Here is an 18,072-nt window from a genome sequence, read left to right on the forward strand (position 1 = left end):
TCAACTTTGCAGAGCCACTCAAGTGACCGGTTGCCAGTGAGAGCAGCCTTTCCTTGTCCCTAATCTTCCTCATGGTGCTTGGGGTATGCCTCGGTGGTGGAGGCCTCTGCCAGCCCCGTGTCAGTCTCCATTACTGCAGGATTGTTAGAAAACCTCAGTTACACAGCGTGCCTTTTGATCAGTTCCGTGTGGAAGCTCATCTTTCCCGAGTCACTTCATATTGTTTAGCTACACTTTGTGGGGTGAGGGAACGTAGACTGTGTAATTTTAGTTAAAATATTAACTGGGTAGTTTAGTTAAATGGTTTATCATTGGCTAGTTTTTTGCTTTGGTTTGTGAAAAACAGAAATGCATGACAGTTGTGAATCACTGCTAACAAAATGCCCAGCTGTTCAGTCTAGCGCTGTAAAGTGATAACACCAGCCTAGAAGGCAGAGTGTGGAATAGATCTCTGTTGCCTAGTTATTTACAAAAAGTTTAGTCCTGTAGACTAGATCAGTTTTTAACAGGTGAGTTGTGACTCAATACCATAAAATTTATTTAAGTATAAGTTAAATGATTTTTAGAAAATTAATAAATTATGCAAGCATCACCAGTATCTAATTTTAGAACATGTCAACCGCCCAGAGAGAAACTCCAGCCTCCTTGCAGCCTTTCTTCAGGCCTCTTGGGGTCCCAGATAAACAGATTACTTCCTGACCCTACTGAATACCTTTCTCTTTCTCTCATACAACTGAATCCAGGACTGAAATAGCCCATTCACCTTAAGATGTACGTAACAGAAAGTAAAAACTTATAATCTCTGCCAAAAATTCTACCTCAAGTTAATATGGACAGATAAAATTGATTGAAATTGGGTTTTCAGTTATTTTTATATTAAAAAAATTGCACGTCACCGAGATACTTTATGAACCTACTTCCCTAATTGGTGCTCTATTCTATTGAAAAGACATGGGACCTTGTGACTGTCCAAAATTTATGATCCAAGCTGGAAGTGGTGGTGCAGGCCTATAGTTACAGGATTTAGTAGTCTAAGCCAAGAAGACCACTACTCCAAGGCCAGCTTGGACAACAATGGAGTTCCAGGCTAGTGTGGGAAATATGGGGAGACTGTGTTTCAAAACACACACACACACACACACACACACACACACACACACAGAAGACAATATTAGATCTGGCAGGGATATTCACCAGGTTATTTTTGTTGGCAAAGCTTATTGATGGTTTTCAATAAGCAATTGATTGGTCATCTTTAGATTTTCCAGATCATGTTGATAAAAATAACAAAACAAACTTTTATTTTGAGATAATGTCTCGGGCATCCCAGTCTGGCTTTGAACTTGCTACTTAGCTGGGGGTGACCTTGAACTCCCAATTTTCCTGTCTCTACCTCCCAAGTACTGGGTCACTAAACCCAGGATATGAAGTGCTGGGAATCCAACCCATGTCATCTTGCACACAAGGCAAGCACCCTAGTAACTGAATCACACACACACACAACACAATCTTAATACCACAAAACTTTGTGGTTGCTTCTGAAGTGGAATACATCTCTCCCAAAGCACCCTTGTGTCTGTGAGCACATGTTTTATTTGAGGAGGGAAGAGTTTCACAAGGTTAAGATATCCTTATCGCTAAGAAAAGCTTCAAGGCAGGCGATCTGCTCAGCTGGATCCTGTTGCCATAGAGTAATAGACCAGTGGTATGAATTTAACATGATAACATATTAGTGACACTAATTAATTTGATGAATATACATGACAGGCAGATTGTCAGCAAGCTCCTTTTGCTCTGCCAAGATGAGGGACAACTTACATACTAAAATTTTCCTACTTAGGTGTATTGTATATGTGTGTATGCATGTGTGTGCGTGAGTATGTGCATGCATGTGGGCTTTATTTGCTTTGTTTTGTTTTTATGATGCTGAAGTTGACCCAAGGACAAGAGTTCTGGTTCTACCCCTCAATTCCACCAGCCCTCTAAATGTATATTGCTATTTAGAGGTGTAATGGTCTGTCCTATCCCTTTAAAAGACAAACCACACCCACACCCTCCCCTGTCCCCTGAGGCAAGCTGATCTTCAGCTTTTAGCCTGAGGCCGGATCCGCCTCTACCCTACCTCTCCTCTTCCCCCTTCTCCCCTTCCCTTCCATAACCCACTAAATAAATATCCAACTTCACTCTGCATGCTGTGCCTATCTGTCTTGGTCTCTCATCCACCACGGGGCTGCCTGCCGTCATGGCCTGCTGTGGTCTCATGGCCTGCTGCCCACTGCTGCCCCTCAGGGACCTGCAACATTTTACGTAAACCATCACAAGAGGACGTTCCTATGTGTTTATGTCTCCTTCTATAAACAAAACAAAACTGATCCTTTTCTCTTGATCTTTGCACTGACTGATTGTTTACATTAAGATGTCATATCCTGGTGTCAGTAGTGTGTCATTTAAGAAGTGAAACCTCTTGAGGTCAGAGTTCTGATTTAAAAGTAAGATTTGCTGATCTTGGGCAACTTGTTTTGCCTTGCTGTTTCTTTTCTGACCTTGCATCAAGTGACTAACTAGCTTTGTCTTTTTTCTTCTTTTTCTTTTAAACTGGGATGACAATATTTTCTAGGGTTGTTATGAGTGATTGACTCAGGCACTAACCAGACACGCAAGTGACATTTACTGTGGACCATTGCATGTTGTTACTCTTTTGATCTGCTTACCTTTTCAATGACTTTATGGTGACTGCTGGGTTTTCAGGTTTGACAGAACTTTGGGGTTGGTTAACAAGCTTATCAGGTATTTGTTTCAGTTCACTAATAGTCTGTCTTAAGACCTAATGTTAAGCTGCAGCTTTTTCTGCATCTTACAGCTCAGTGTTCACATCTCCATCATTTATAATTCCAATTTGTACCAGTAGGATAATATTTGCTTTGACTGGGGTTTAGCTTTTATCTTGAATAGATTAAATTCTTCTAAACATTAAAACTCACACATAAACTCAGGTGCGTTCTTTTATTATTATTATATGTATATATTTAATTGATTTTTATTGAGCTCTACATTTTCCTCTGCTCTTCTCCCTGCTTCTCCCCTCCCCTTCAACCCTCTCCCAAGGTCCCCATGCTCCCAATGAACTCAGGAGATCTTGTCTTTTCCTACTTCCCAAGTTCTATTTACACACTTATATCTTATCATGGTAAAGGAGTCAGGCACAGAGCAGGGTGGACTGGGAGGTCTAATAAAGTCTTTCTGAGCCTTGGACTTTATGCCCTGCCTCTGAATGTCTTCATCTAGCTTCCCATCAGCTCTGCAGAGGGAGATTCTTGGGAGTGAGTGGCCTTTTAGACTCCTTCCTTAGCTTACAACTGGGATCTGGATCCCAGGACCCCTTCCCTATTTTATTCACTGTAACTTCTACTAGGCATTGTTCACGCTCTACTGCCTGTCTAGGTTGAATTCCTCCTAGCCATATACTGTATCATTTTAGTAGTTCTGGATCTCTTTTGTATCCTTAATAAAGGGTATTAAACACATTTGATATCCTTTATCCTGAGTGCCTGGAGTCTGGAAGGTTTCTGATGAGGGGGATAAAGGGTAGAGAGATAGATGGTTCAGCTCTTCTGAATGCTTGCTGCCTTTGGGGACAACTGACACTGAGCCCACAGCTGTTTGTAACTCTAGTTGCAGGGGCTCTACTGCCCTCTTCTGGCCTCTACAGGCACCTGCATACTTGTGGCATACACATTAAAACAAATCAAAAATTGTTTTGGATTTGGGAATTTTTTTATTTTGGAATATTAGTATATACATGATGATGTTTCTCAGAGATAGAATCCAAGACTAACTCAAATTTTACTTAACATACACACACACACAACTGGGGATAATTTTATACAGTATTTTAATAATTTTATACGTGAACCATGAGGTATAAAATCATGTGGTTTTAGATTTTTCAGCATTTCAGAGTTTTTCAGGTTGCGAACAGGCAGCCCATTCATACCACCCCAGAGTACTTCTTAACAGTGAGAGATTCACAAGCTTCTGAATTAGTCCCTATGTTGGATATTGAGTGTTTTACAAATTTTTCTTCCAAGAACATTGAAAACATGCTTAAATAGTTTGTGTGCTTCTTACTTCATTGGGGGGGGGATGCACTCAAAAATTAGGGATGGGGTGAAAGTGCCATCATGGCAGCACCATGGTGTGGTGTAATGGCACAGATCTAGTGCCACTCCCGTTTTAGAGCTCCTGTCAGATTACAGGAGAAATCCTGCCGGGATTGTTAGAATTCAATGACAAATTATATATGAATATAATAGTGTATAGCATATCATCTCAATAGTGTATTGTCTGTGGATATAATAGTGTAATAGCATATCATCTGTGACTATGATAGTGTGATAGCGGATTGTCTCAATAGCGTATCACCTCTCCCTTCTTAAGAGGGTGGTGTCTCTGTGTTTGTTTTCTCACCATCAGTATTGTTGTTTCTTTCATAGTTTTCTTCACAAAAATTACAAATATTTTCTTGTAATTAATTATGAGGATTTGAGGACAGTTTTGTCCTTTGATATGGGAAGTCTATCAATCCGATAGCTTGTGGTCAGGTGTTCAGCATATTTATGTTAGGTTTTTCAAATCTTACAGGTTCTGTCATAAAGATGCATGGGTGTTTAACCTGTATAATCCAATAGTATGTGCATGAGAAAACTGGTTTCTTGTGTACGTGTTTTATGTTTTTCATTAGTTACCTGGCTGCTTACTTGTCCTGGTGTGCTGACTGGTTTTATGTCAGCTTGACCCAAACTAGAGGCAACTGAGAGAAGGGAACCCCAAATGAGAAAATGCCTCCATCAAATCAGGTTGTAATCCAGCCTGTGGGATGTTTTTTAAATTAGTGACTGATAGGGAGGGCCCAGCTCATGGTGGGCAGTGCCATCCCTGTACTGGTGGTCCTGGGTTCTAGAAGAAAGCAGGCTGGGTAAGCCATGGGGAACAAGCCAGTAAGCAGCACTCCCCCATGACCCCTGCATCAGCGCCTGCCTCCGGATTCCTGCCCTGCTCGAGTTCCTGTCCTGACTTCCTTCAGTGATGTACAGTGCCGTGGGAGTGTGGGTCAAAGAAACCATTTTCTCCCCAGCTTGCTTTTCGGTCAGTGTTTTCTCACAGCAACAAGAGACCCTGGCTAGGACAGTTGATTTACTGAGCAGTAGTGAAGATGACAGACATAAGATGCAGAAACACGATACGTGATCTCCTGTCACTCAACAGAGGATTCTCAACTCAAGAGGGCAAGGGGAAGCGCCAGTGGGAATGTTTCGCACAAGACATCAGCTCGCATAATACACAACTAAACGTGGTGTTGACACCGGCAGAGCCTAGCAATGCTATTCCCATGCCTGCCCTGGATACTTCCATCTGCAGAATAGAAACGGAAACTTATCAAATGCCCCTTTTACTTCGCTCACGATAATTGCTTTAAAACAGGTCGATGTATTTCTGTTTGTGTGTAGATGTGAGGAAATGTGTGTCTGCAAGTGCACCATATGTGTGCAGGTGTCCGCGGAGGCCAGGAAAGGTGTTGGCTCTCCTAGAACTGGAGTTACAGGGGTTTTGAGTCACCCAGTATGGGTGCTGGGAAACAAACTCAGGTCCTCTGCAAGAGCAGGCGATGCTCCTAACTGCAGAGGCTTATCTCCAGCCTGCTAATCACCTCTGAAAAATGTGCTTCTGTTAGATTTTAGTATAATCAATTTCTAATTATAAGCAGTACTTCAATTTCTGTAGTATGTCCCACTTTGTGATTATAAAATGAAAAGGGTCATACTGATGCACCAAAACCCAATCTCAGAATATTGCGTTTGCTCTCACCAGACAGGCGGGTTTGTAAAGATTTTGAACTGTCTCTGTGTTACCTAGGTTAACTCATGGTACTTGGCGAGCTTGGTGCTGGTTCGTGCTCTGGTGTGGAAACCCAAACAGGTTGACTAATGGAATTGTCACCCAAAGAAGTGGCTTTGGTCATTTTCTCAGGCAGTGAGAGGAAGGGATAATATGGCATGGCCATCATCGTCACAACATTGAGTCTGGTGGTGGAACAACACAGACGAAGGTGTCATTCAACCATAATGAAATCCCTAGGAAAATATCTATGCTCCTGCTAATGACAGTCAGTGGGTACTGCGCTCACTCAGTGACTCCTCCAGTTCCTCCTAACTGCTTGCGCTCGGCGCGATCATTATCTCTGAGATTCGTACTGGTTCCCTGAGGTAGGTGCTGGAGCTCTTCCTCTTGGGGGAAAGAGTGACTGGATTTTCCTCTCCACATTCTATGTTCTAGAACTAGATGACGACCTTACAAAGGCCACCTGTATGTCCACTGCTGAAGCTTCCTGTAGGCATAAACACCAGGCTAGGAGCACATGAGGAATGTGTTAGTCAACTAGGCTGGAGTGGGTAGACACCAGCCCTCGCTGCTTGAGGGTGTCTTCCTCAGAAGAAGGTGTCCGTGGTGGAGAGAAGTTACTATTGGAGTCGTCTTGCCTGGGCTCCTCTTTGCGACACTCATTCTTCCCGTGGCATTTCCTAAGGCACTGCAGAGAACATTGGTCAGGCTGGAGGAACCCCGGCTTTCCCACCTTCTCTAGTGTCTTGGTAGCTGGGAGTTTTTTCAAAGGAGCAATAGGAAAGTGAGCCATTGGGAGTGACCCCTTGTGGCTACTCACCCTCCGCTGATCCTATTTTTCTACCAGATCACCTTCCCTGCTGGTATTTCTTTCTCAAGGGTGGGCTGTGTCTGCAGGTGGATGCCTCTTGCCAGAGGAGAGGGATATGTAACACATAAATCTAATTTTTTTATCTGGGGGTCAACTCTTCTCAGTCTTTCTTTCACAATATGGATATTTCCTTGTCTCCCAGAGCCGTGTGGTGGCTCTAGCTCTCCCACTCAACCAGCTGCTCTTGGCTGAGTTCATGTGTGAGCGCACATGCATGCACGCACGCAGGCCAAAGGTCAACATCGGGTGTCTTCCTTAGACATTCTGCACCCTCTTTTCTGAGCCGGGGCTGTCAGTCTGCATCCCACTAATTCAGCTAGACTGCCTGGCCAGCGAGCCCAAGAGATTCACTTGTCTCCAGTTGCCGTGCCCACTCCTGCATGCGCACTGGAGTTGCTGGTGTGTTCCACCTTGCATGGTGGTTTTAAGTGGGTGCTGGGGACCCAAACTCAGGTCTTTCTGCTTGCACAGCAGGCATTTTATGTGCTGAACCATCTCCTTAGTCCCTGTGTTCTTAAAACAACAACAACAAAAACGAAAAAGCCAACCAGCCTTTAATCTGCCCCTGCGTTCCTCAGTGTTGAGATGGGAAGTGTACAATAAACTCCTTTAGTTAATCTGTGTGCCACCATAGTGTCAAGGAAATACCTGGAGGTATTAACTGAGCCACTTAAACTTTCCTCTTTTTACATCCGTTTAAAGGCTTAACTGTCACTACGTTGAGTTTAACCGTATTTACCCTGCGAAGGAGGCCTTTAAGGCTGGAAGAAGGATGCTAAAGTTGTGCAGTGTACTCAGGGTGGAGACTAATTACAAGGTTGCAGAACTCTTCAGGTGGCTGGGCTGGTGGCCCGACTGAACTGCTGCTTTCCTAAATTGGGAACAGCTGGGCCATAGTGCGAGCTAGTATAAGAGTCGCCGGCTTTGCTCAGTGTGGTAAGAAGTCTCTGCTCCTCTGTGGAGCCTGGGGCACTTCAGCCGAGGGTGCCTTTCCTCAGCCACAGAAAGGTAAGTGCTTCCAGTGGCCCGCTGGATGCCAGATGCTGTTGCTCGGTAGAAGCTGGTGGTTGTATCGAGGAGTTATCAGTTTCCTGTGGTGGTTTTAGGACGTTCCCCTGTGGCTGCTCCTCTACCCCTCTCCCAGATGAGACCCAGCGAAGGCTTTGTAACTTTGTTAGTTTGAAGGTTGTTGACTTTGTTTGTGGTGTGTGTGTGTGTCTACAAAAGGGGAAACCAAGGCAGTGTCATTTAAAATAGGTTGACTGTGTTGCTTTGAAGTTCATGAAAGCAGTCACCTAATGGATCATGGGTTTTTAAATAGGGAAGTTAGAAACTGGACTGTTCTGGAAAATGAGCGTGGCAACCATCCAGCAATTCAGCAGAGCTTCCAAATCCTTTAAAATTTTATTGTATAGTTTTGAGGCAGGGTTTCTTTCACACTTTAACTAACCTGGAACTCACTACGTCACCCAGGGTGACTTCAAAGTCACCGTAGTCCTCCTGCTTCAACCTCTTGAATGGTGTCATTAGAAGTGTGAGCTACCATGCCCCACTGTTGGATCCCTTTTCTTAGAAACGGTTCGTCATCCATTCTTTGCAGATCAGGAAGGAGTGTGTGGTCTCCAGGTAGGTTCTAGCGTATTATGACTTCGTGGTTAGCAACTTGTGAAGTGTTCGAAATGTTAGGTCCTGGCTCTATCAGAAGAAATGAACAGGAAATTGATTGTTAAGATATGCTGACATCAGCTCAAGGACAGACAAGAGTCCCAAGCTTGGGCACTGTACAATCCAGCACTATATAAATAAATCCAATCTCAGGGGCACTGATTTTGTTCTGAGGATGTCTTTGTAGAGCAGGCCCTTTGGTATTAGTCACCTTACTTCTGAGAATGTTTGCATCTCGAATGGTTGGGAATTAGACAAGCCATTGCTGACTTTGTTTTCCTTTGTTCTTAGGAGGGACCACATCATCTTCGGTGGGAAAGAGAGTTGCCTTCCTTGTGTGAATACCCAGCAGATTGTTGTATGGGAGGAACTAAGAACTGGAAAGCCACTGTCTCCATTTTGTACCAGCACATACAATCCCTTCTAAGAGTCCATGTTGATCTTGGAAGTGGAAGGATTTAAAAGAGTTACGTTTCCACAGAGAACAAGAACCTGACCATCTCCTGTAGCTCTGAAGGCTGGCAGACGATGGATATCATAGAGACAGCAAAACATGAAGGTCATTTGGAAAACCAAACCAGTAACTCTCCCGACACTTACACAAGTCCTGCTGAAGCTGTAGAAGAAGAAAACCAAAATGGCAATGGTAAACCCAAGAGCTTGTCCAACGGGCTACGAAAGGGCGCCAAAAAGTACCCGGACTACATCCAGATTTCTATGCCCACTGACTCCAGAAACAAGTTTCCCCTGGAGTGGTGGAAAACGGGCATTGCTTTTGTGTACGCTCTCTTCAACCTTGTCCTGACGACTGTCATGATCACAGTCGTGCACGAGAGGGTCCCTCCCAAGGAGCTCAGCCCTCCACTCCCAGACAAGTTTTTTGATTATGTCGACCGTGTCAAATGGGCATTTTCTGTATCAGAAATAAATGGGATTGTGCTAGTTGGGTTATGGATCACCCAGTGGCTTTTTCTGAGATACAAGTAAGTATTGACTAATAATGTATTTGGGTTTGGGTTCAGTTTGCTTTGTAAAGAGATGATGTGTCATTAATGTTATCTTTCTCAGATTCTTCTGATGCATTTGGTTTAGGCATCATTGAATAAATTCAGCCGCTCTTCCGTAAGTGGTCATTGAGTGGCCACGTGTGAAAGCAGGAAGCTGAAGTAGTCTTGTGTGTGGAGAGGGACTCAGTTTACCCATTTACAGTACAGTGCCTTGTTTCCAGTAGTATGGTGTCATACTCCTACCCTGAATCAAGATGCTTGGACATGCCTTTGATCCCAGCACTTGGGAGGCAAAGGCAGAAGGGTAGCAATGAGTTTGAGGTCAACCTGGTCTACATAGAGAGCTCAGGACAGCCAGGACTACAAAGGAAGAAGGTGGTAGGAAAGGACTAGCATGTTTTCAGGCTCTCTGCAGGTGCAGTAGGAAGTAGGCCAGGACACTAATTTATTATGGGATGATTGGTCCGCCGTCAACAGTTTGCTTTGAGTTTATGTCTATTCAAAAGTTCTTAAGCTTTCTTTCCTTTCTTGTCCTTTTCCTGCCAGGCACAAAGTAACCAGTGTTTGTTTAAGAAGCTGAATTTGGAACTGGGTTTCGGTGGTTAGGGTTTTAGATCTCTAAAGTAAACTTGTCTTCCTCTTGGCACTGAAAATGAGAACATGGCTCAATAGTTCAGCCCCTGCCTTCCTCCCCCATCTCAGAACTGTACCAGCCGGGGAGTAGTAAGCTATCACCTTGATGATATGTTACAAAACTGGGCACAGCTCTGACATGGCTATTTCTGCTTCTCTGTGTAAATTCTGACGTCTGGTCCACAAAATTAGAGGCCACTCAATTCCCCGTCCTCTCATTTGTCTTTGGATGTTTGCTTTCTATTGGATCCCAGGAATTAAGTCCCTAAAATACAAGTTTGAGTAAAATACCCATAATTTAGGGCTTTTTAACAAAAAGTGAGGCTTGGGAACTCCCACAACACAGCTTCAAAATTCAAAGTCAAATAAGAGTTCAGTGCCACAAGGTGGCTTTTAGGAGAGAGTCAGCGGGCAGTGCACACCTTTAATCCCAGCACTTGAAAGGCAGAGGCAGGAGATCTCTGTGAGTTCAAGGCCAGCCTGGTCTACAAGAGTGAGTTCCAGGACAGGCTCCAAAGCTGCTGTAAAACCCTGTCTCGAAAAACAAAACAACAACAACAACAACAACAAAAACCCTAAAACACAAAACAGACAAAAACTCCATTTAGAAGAGAGAATAAAGTTGACTGTTGCTTTATAAATAAAAGAATTCAGCCTGCTTTCCCAAATGCAACCCTGCAGTTTTCAAAACTTGCATGGCAAACCGAAGCCATCGTGCATAAAGTTTCTTTATTATAACTCTCAAAATATTTCATCAGTATATTTAATTAAAAGAGCGATCAGTTGCTTTTTACATAGTAGAAGTAAATCGCTGCTGCACAAGTCAGTTATGGCTTTTTTTATGCTAAAAGCAAGGATGTATTTATTGATTGATAGTTTCTTTTTAGTGCTTGGACGCGACACTAAACATAGTAGGGCTTGCGTAGGCTATGGCTGGTTGCTTTCTCCTTCAGTTTGGGTGTAAAGGCTCTTCATATTCACATTTGCATGAAGAGCTATTTAGTCTAGTATATGTCTGGAGTCTGTCTACAGAGGAGCCTTCGTCTTGGTTTAGGTGAGATCTAGCTGTTATAACTGTCTTCCTGTGGCCGTCTCAGAGTCCACCATGTCAAGACGCATGGTATTGGTGGGGGATGTAGCTCAGTACATCCCTGGGCTCACATGCACGAAGCCCTGGGTTATATCCCCAGGCCACAGAGGAAAACGTAAAAAAGGAACAAAGGAAGAGCTACGTCTTATCCTGCCCTGATCATTACACACTGATACTGAAATTTCACACTCTCTGCTATGAAACATATTCAGTTGCTACATGCTAACGGAAATGAAAATATCTATTAAAAAACACTCAGGATCACACACCTGGACCATGTACTTTATACCTACGGCTAAGATCACGAACGGCACTAATCTGCCATTTCAGTTTTGAAGTAGATTTGGACCTTGGATTTTGGTAACTGGTAGAATTGTCGTAACCTTCTTCTTAAAGCCTAGCTGAGTAAGAAATTCTGCCAATCCCAGCCTCTCTCAATGTGTCCCTTTTTCTTATTTTCTTTTTTTCTTGGTTCTGGTATCCAGGACCTCACACATGCCAGGAAAACCCTCTACCACGGAGATACCCCTCCTGTCTCTGTTTCTTTCAAAAGCTCTGAGGAAAAACACACCGTGAACAGTTCTTTTTTTCTAAGGAAGACTGGGGAGTGAGTGTTTCAACTAAGTTAATCTTCTGTTCTGGGCGCAGAATGCTGGAATGAATCTAATTGACTCCTAATAATATTTCCTTATTTCTTGTTGTTGTCTAATAGCATGAAGCACAATTCAGAGCAGCGCTCCTGTGGGGCCTGGGCTTGAATTCACAGAGTGAATTGCTTTCACTTAACCAAGGAAAAACAGCCAGCACTGTTGACTGTCTGTTCCTTTTCAGTACTAAGACAACAAAGCTAGGTTACCAAGTACACAGTAAGTCAGCACTTCCAGCTAGCTACCCTGGGTCTACTTCTTTCATCTCCCCTCACCTGAAACCCAGGAATGTTCTTGAAATAGCTGTCGGTGGCAAACAACCAAAATAGATATTTATACTTTTTTTTCTTCTAAATTAGAAGTCCCAGCAGTTACCTGAATTTGACCTTGGTCCATGTGAGAACCATGTGTCTTGGAGAAAACTTAAAATACTCCTCATCTCTGAGGGTGCCATTTCTTCTAAGAGTCTTTTGGGCAGTGGTGGTTTGTAAAGTTTGAGAGCTGGGAGGGTGAGAAGCCCAGCGGAGGGAGTACACGGTATGTTCTAGAGAAGTTAAAGCCAACAGCTGGAGGTGGGTGCCGCATCCCCACTCATTCCCATCCATGTTCAGAGCCAGCACTTACAGACATAACAGAAAGGGGGCTGTCACCGTGAGCTGGAACCGAGAGCCCACAGACCTTTATACCCACGCTGCCCCCATGCAGTCATGCCAGTGGCAAAGCCCTGGCTGGTGAGCTCCGTCAGCCTCCAGAACAGGCTTAGGCTGAAGATTGCCAAGAGCCCAGAGCCACAGTCAAGACACCGTCTTCCTTAAAGCTGCACAGGGAAAAGGACTTTTGCTCTTAATTTCTTGACCAATCTCTTTTTCTTTTTGTTTTAATTTTATTAAATTTTGTTTTAATTTTCAAGATAGAGACTGGCCTTAAATTCATTATGTAGCTCGTGTTGACCTTAAAGTTATTGATTTTGCTGCTACTGTCTCCCAAATGCAAGGTATTGGTTTATGTAGTAGTAGAAATCAAACCAAGGACTTCTTCTATGCGGCAAGTAGTCTAACACCTAGCCACAACCCTAGATCTTTTCATTCTTAACTGGTACACGAAAGCTTACAAAATTGGATTCCATAATGAGGTATTATGTATAAATTCATATGTGTGTACTAGGTGACGTTCAAGTTAAACATGCCTCTCTTTAAGCACTTCTTTTAAAAACATTTTTAAATTTGTTTTATTTTATGTATATGGGTGTTTTGCATGCATGTGTTCTATGTGCCATGTGCAAGCCTGGGGCTCACAAAGGCCATTGGATTCTCTGGAATTGGAATTACAGGTGGTTATGAGCTGCCATGTAGGTGCTGGGAATCGAACCTGTGTTCCGGGTGAGAGCAGCCAGTACCCTTAGCTGCTGAGCCGTCTCTCCAGCCTACTTATCAATCCTTTATGGCAAAATACCTCATCTTTCCAACTCAGTTTTGAAATGGAGAGTACATGCTTCACAGTAGCCATCTTGCTGTATGGAAAATCTCAGCACATCCTGTTCCGAACTGTGACTTAGTATGCATTGATCAGCCTTCCCATATAACCCCTCCTAAACATACAGAGTCACCCCCATCGCTAATAAACTCTAGTCTGTGCTCAACTTCTCTAAACAACATTTTTTAAGTTGGAAAAAAAAATATTCTGCGCTCATTTTCCTATGCCCGGCTTGCTAAGTATGATGATCTCTAGTTCCATCCAAGCTGTCACAAATGACAGGACTGGACTCGGCTTTCATGTCTGAATAGTATGGCATTGGACATGCACATGGCCTCTCCTTATCTGTTCATCAGCTGGTGGGCACTTCTAGGCGGTTTGTATTTTGTGGTTGTCATAAATAATGCTTTAATAATGCCTCAATAAACGATAGTGCAACCTTGTTCAGAAGAAGGCAAACAGCTCTAACCCTTGTCCTCCTTTTTATTTTCTTTTGCCATTTAAAAATCAATCGTGAATAAGATAATAGCAAATCCATCCAGTAGTTTACTTTGGACACGGTGAGAATATAGTTCTCTGCAAATGTATACAGTCAGAGACAGCAACTCAGGCCTAAACTGTCAGACTATCTCTGGATGGTCCCAATTAAAATCTTGCTTACATAACTAGGGTTTAATGAGTTGTCACAGTTCCCTGTGTATCCAATTATGTAATGTCACCTGATCCATTAGATTATTCCTCTATGGCCACCGCTCACTTACACCTCCGATGTGTTCTCTAGAGGGTTTTGTTAATCGGCGAGTTGTCTGAAAACAGAGAGGCTGATTGAATTCCCTGGCAAAGGAAGACACTCTTTAGGAGCGGGGACTATATAGACTCTTTGCGCTCTAAAGTGTCCTCTGTCCCCACATTCTTCGTCCTTTCAGGCCCCGGATCACTTAGTTATACTTCAGTGTATGAATATTTCTTTATGGAGATGTGATCAGTCCCACTATGGACTATAGGATTGCTCAAAGGCCTTAAAATTCTGTGAAGCTGAGATTTATTTGTTAATTCCATTGTTTCTATTAGTTTTAGTCAATTAAAGATTGATTTACATTGCATGAGAAATACGGGGAGCCAGGCATGGTAGCTTGCACCTGTAATTCCGGCACTGGGGAGGCTGAGGCCGGAGGATCATGAGTTTGAGGCAAGACTTGGGTGTATAGTGTGGTCCAGACAGACAACTGGTAAACCTGTTTCTCCCCCTCCCTGTGTTCCCTTTAGGTCTATAGTGGGGCGCAGATTCTTCTTTATCATCGGAACGTTATACCTATATCGCTGCATAACTATGTACGTCACTACGTTACCTGTGCCAGGAATGCACTTCCAGTGTGCTCCAAAGGTAAGTCTCTGGGTCCCACAGAGATGAATCAATAGAGCAATCCCAAAGCCTCACCCCTTCATACATTCCTCCGTACACTTCCATAGGTGTTAGCTGCAATCTAGTATAGTCTCTAGTTTGCTTTAGATCGGGGGAAACGTGTTCATTAAGAACTTTGCATTTCCACATATAAAGAATTGGTTTTCTGCTGACTAAAAATCCACCAGTGTTGGGCTCTTTGGTTTCTTCACTTTCTTATTCTATACGGGATGGCACTTATGGTCCCAGGCATTGTAATGGCCAAAGCACAGGCCCTTCCCTTTAGCGTCTCTCAAGGAACAATAAGTAATCAATAAATTCTTCATGTATCACATGATGCTAAGTCAGGTGATTGTCACAGGAAAACAGCAGGAACTGTTCTACAGAAAGGTCAAGAAAAAGATGTTAGAAAAAAAATTGGCAGGAAGCAAGGGAGAGAGCTAACCACATGGGCTGGTTGAGAGCTACAGGCCGGGAGAACAGTTTATCTGCATTGGATTCAAGGAACAGCAGGCAGTGTGTGTGTGAAGGGTGTCAGCAGCACTGGCCACAGGCTGCAAAGATTCTCACTGTTCCTGTGAGCCTTGGTGGTCACCATCGCGGAACTGATGTCATTTCATGCAGGACACATCTTACCAGTAAAACTGACAGAACATGCTGGCGTGGATAGGGCTTGAGAGAGAAAAGCCAAGAGCCACTCCAGATGATTAGCCATTGGGAAGACAGAGTAGGCTGTGCTGTCGCTGAAGCCGTCTGAAGGGAAGTTACAGTTTCTTCACAGGGCATCCGGGCTCAGGAGGGCCACTCTTCATCTTAGACCCCTGTGCACTCTGGTTTTATGAAATGGAAACTTACTGTTCATGTGTTTTCTGGCCGAGGGAAAGAGGGCTGACATTGGACTTCACTGAACACTAAGCAGATGTCAGGAGGGAAGGAGGGCAGAACGGTTTGGGAGGAGCCGGCCGTCTCCCTTACCAAATATAGGTGTGGTTTGGAAAGGCGGTCATTTCCCAAAGCCATCGAAGCAAAACGTGTCTGTAATTAAAACAGTGTACACACTGAATTTAAACACTGGCTGCCTTTAACTGAAACTAATTTAAGACATGAGAGTTTAGAAACATAATGAGCCTGCCCGAGACTTCACTACCGGACAGTATTACAGTGTGCTCCGTGGTGAGGTGGCCACCGCAGAGGGGCAAACCCTTCCTAGGAATGGATGAGGTTAGCCGGGAAAGGTCACTGATGAGAGAAAGGCAGACCTAAGGTTACCCTTTATGGAAGAACTGCAGTTTTCCAAAGCCACCCCACTAAAGACGCTGTGCAAGAACCAAGCTGCAGCCCCGCCTGTGGGAGTTTCCCGGCTAATCTCCCACCACATTCAGTGAGCAGGCTCTCCTCCTCAGAAGCAGACTGTAGTTGCCTGCCCCTCGGTTCGGTAAACAGACACATGCATTTCCCTGTCTGGCTGGAGGAGATGTGGTAATAGAGGGCAGGGATCAAAGTTGCTTTCTAAATTTGGCCCAAGTGCTGCTTCCAAGCTTTCAGTGCTTGTGGCCACAAGGCTCTTCGATATCTACCTGTTTCCTGTGTTGGCAAGGCTAGTGAGTGTCCTTCAGAGGGAGCAATGACAGATGTGCATATGCCAAAGCCTCTCTCTGAGTCGGCGGGCGTCCCTGTCTGGAACCAATGGCTCACACAACTCAGAGTTCTCTCACAGCGGCTTCCCAGGCTCCTGCAGTTTGGCCACCAGCATCAGCTTCATCTCTCCTACAACACTTCTTTGAGTCCTTACAGCCTTTCTGTCTCCACTTCTGAATGGTTCTCTGAGCCCTGAGGGGAGGGATGTGATGGAGACACCTACCTATGGCTGAGTGCTGTAAGGTCTCTCACTGGGCACAGTGTCTGGCTGTGGGTCACAGGGCTTTTCTTCCTGGGCAGGACAGTTGTGAAGGTCAGGTTTCTCGTTTGTCAGCCTCCGTGGACTGCTCTGTGCCTCCTTTCTTTCTCAGGGAAGTAGTCTACGGGAGTCACAGTTGGGGGGAATCCTTTAGAATGCTGGGGCTTTGATTGACGCTTCTTTCTTAGGTTTCTGTGGCTTCAGTTTTCGATCTGGTAGCACACTGCACAGACTGATGTCTGAAAACAAGGAAATGAGTAGAAACGAGTGTTGGTGTGTGGTAGGAGGGCCTCGGGGAACTGAGCCAGGCCTAGAGGAAGCCATCAAGATCGTCCAGTCCTCGGACTTCACGGTCATCCTTCCCTTGCCCGGGCTTGCCCTGCTCGCTTCCCGTCCTTTCTTCTCGTGAAGTTCTGTTGAGCATTTTTTAAACATAATCCTCCATCTCAGGATTACCAGTGATCGGGTTTAAGGGTTAAGAAGTTAACAGAGCGAACCAGTGAGCTGGCTTAGCCGGTAAAGAAAGGCATTTGCTGCCAAGCCCAGCGAACTGAATTTGATCCCCAGGGCCCACATGGTAAAAGGAGAGGACTAACTCCCATGGGTTGTCCTCCAAACTCCATGTGCCTGCTGCGGCATGTGCACGTGCACACGTCTCTGCCCCCCACACAGAAATAAATGTACACACACAAATGAATGTACAAGGAAAGCAAGAGAGGCCTTTCCTCTGTACAATAACAGTATCCAACCAATGGCACATCCTAAGATGCCCAGATAGTACCGAACACTCTACATACAGTTCCCCATATATATACATACATAAATACATGTATGTTTAAATTTATTAACTAGGCACAGTAAAATATTTAAAATAAATAATGATAAAATGGGAGAAATGCTAATGCATTGTCAAAAACGTTAGTTAAGACTTGAAAAATTATTTTTTGGGGGGAGGGGCTTTCCACTTAATATTTCCAGGCTGTGGCTGACTGTGAGATCTTTAAAAGCAAACTGTAGGCGGGTAGGGGCTATCAGATACCAGCACTGCTGGACAGAAGAGGGGGCAGATGCGCGGTCCAGGAGTTCCTTTGTTTACACCCCAGGGTTTCTGGCCCCAAGTAGAGAGAGACTAATGACTCTTAAATGCTCCTGCCTTCAGAAAATTAGAGTCTCTACAGGTGAGTGGAGGAGAAATGAGGGCAATAGGTTCTTCCGGTCTGGGGATGCAGCGCTTGGGCGTCCGTTCTATTTGATCTCATTGTGGTAGTGTTTTTGTATCTCTTGACGGGAAAGAATGACTGCTGACAGCTCCCGTGGCTGTATTGTGGCTTCCACGTCAGGGACGCTGCTTCAGCTGGCATATTTCATTCGCCTCCCTTTGGGAGAGTTCCTGACGTCAGTCACGTGACCTATCAACTGGCTTCATGCCTTCCTCAAGCGCATGCTCTCCTGTCCTTCCCACAATCCTTTGGGCCTTTAAGAAGGCAAC

The 18,072-nt window shown here is 44.3% G+C and overlaps 1 protein-coding gene across 5 annotated transcripts in view; it reads left to right on the forward strand.

Moving 5' to 3' along the window:
- Positions 1–18,072, forward strand: part of Sgms2 (sphingomyelin synthase 2) — a 75,482-nt gene that overhangs the window by 44,239 nt on the left and 13,171 nt on the right. For all 5 annotated transcript variants that reach the window (XM_075981317.1, XM_075981320.1, XM_075981321.1 and 2 more), the window contains 2 exons: positions 8,726–9,417; positions 14,551–14,668. In XM_075981317.1, coding sequence (XP_075837432.1) covers positions 8,963–9,417; positions 14,551–14,668 — 573 coding nt within the window. In that variant the 5' untranslated portion in view covers positions 8,726–8,962. The remainder of the gene's footprint in view (positions 1–8,725; positions 9,418–14,550; positions 14,669–18,072) is intronic.

Source organism: Microtus pennsylvanicus, chromosome 7 (genome assembly GCF_037038515.1).
Source record: "Microtus pennsylvanicus isolate mMicPen1 chromosome 7, mMicPen1.hap1, whole genome shotgun sequence".
Taxonomy (NCBI): domain Eukaryota; kingdom Metazoa; phylum Chordata; class Mammalia; order Rodentia; family Cricetidae; genus Microtus; species Microtus pennsylvanicus.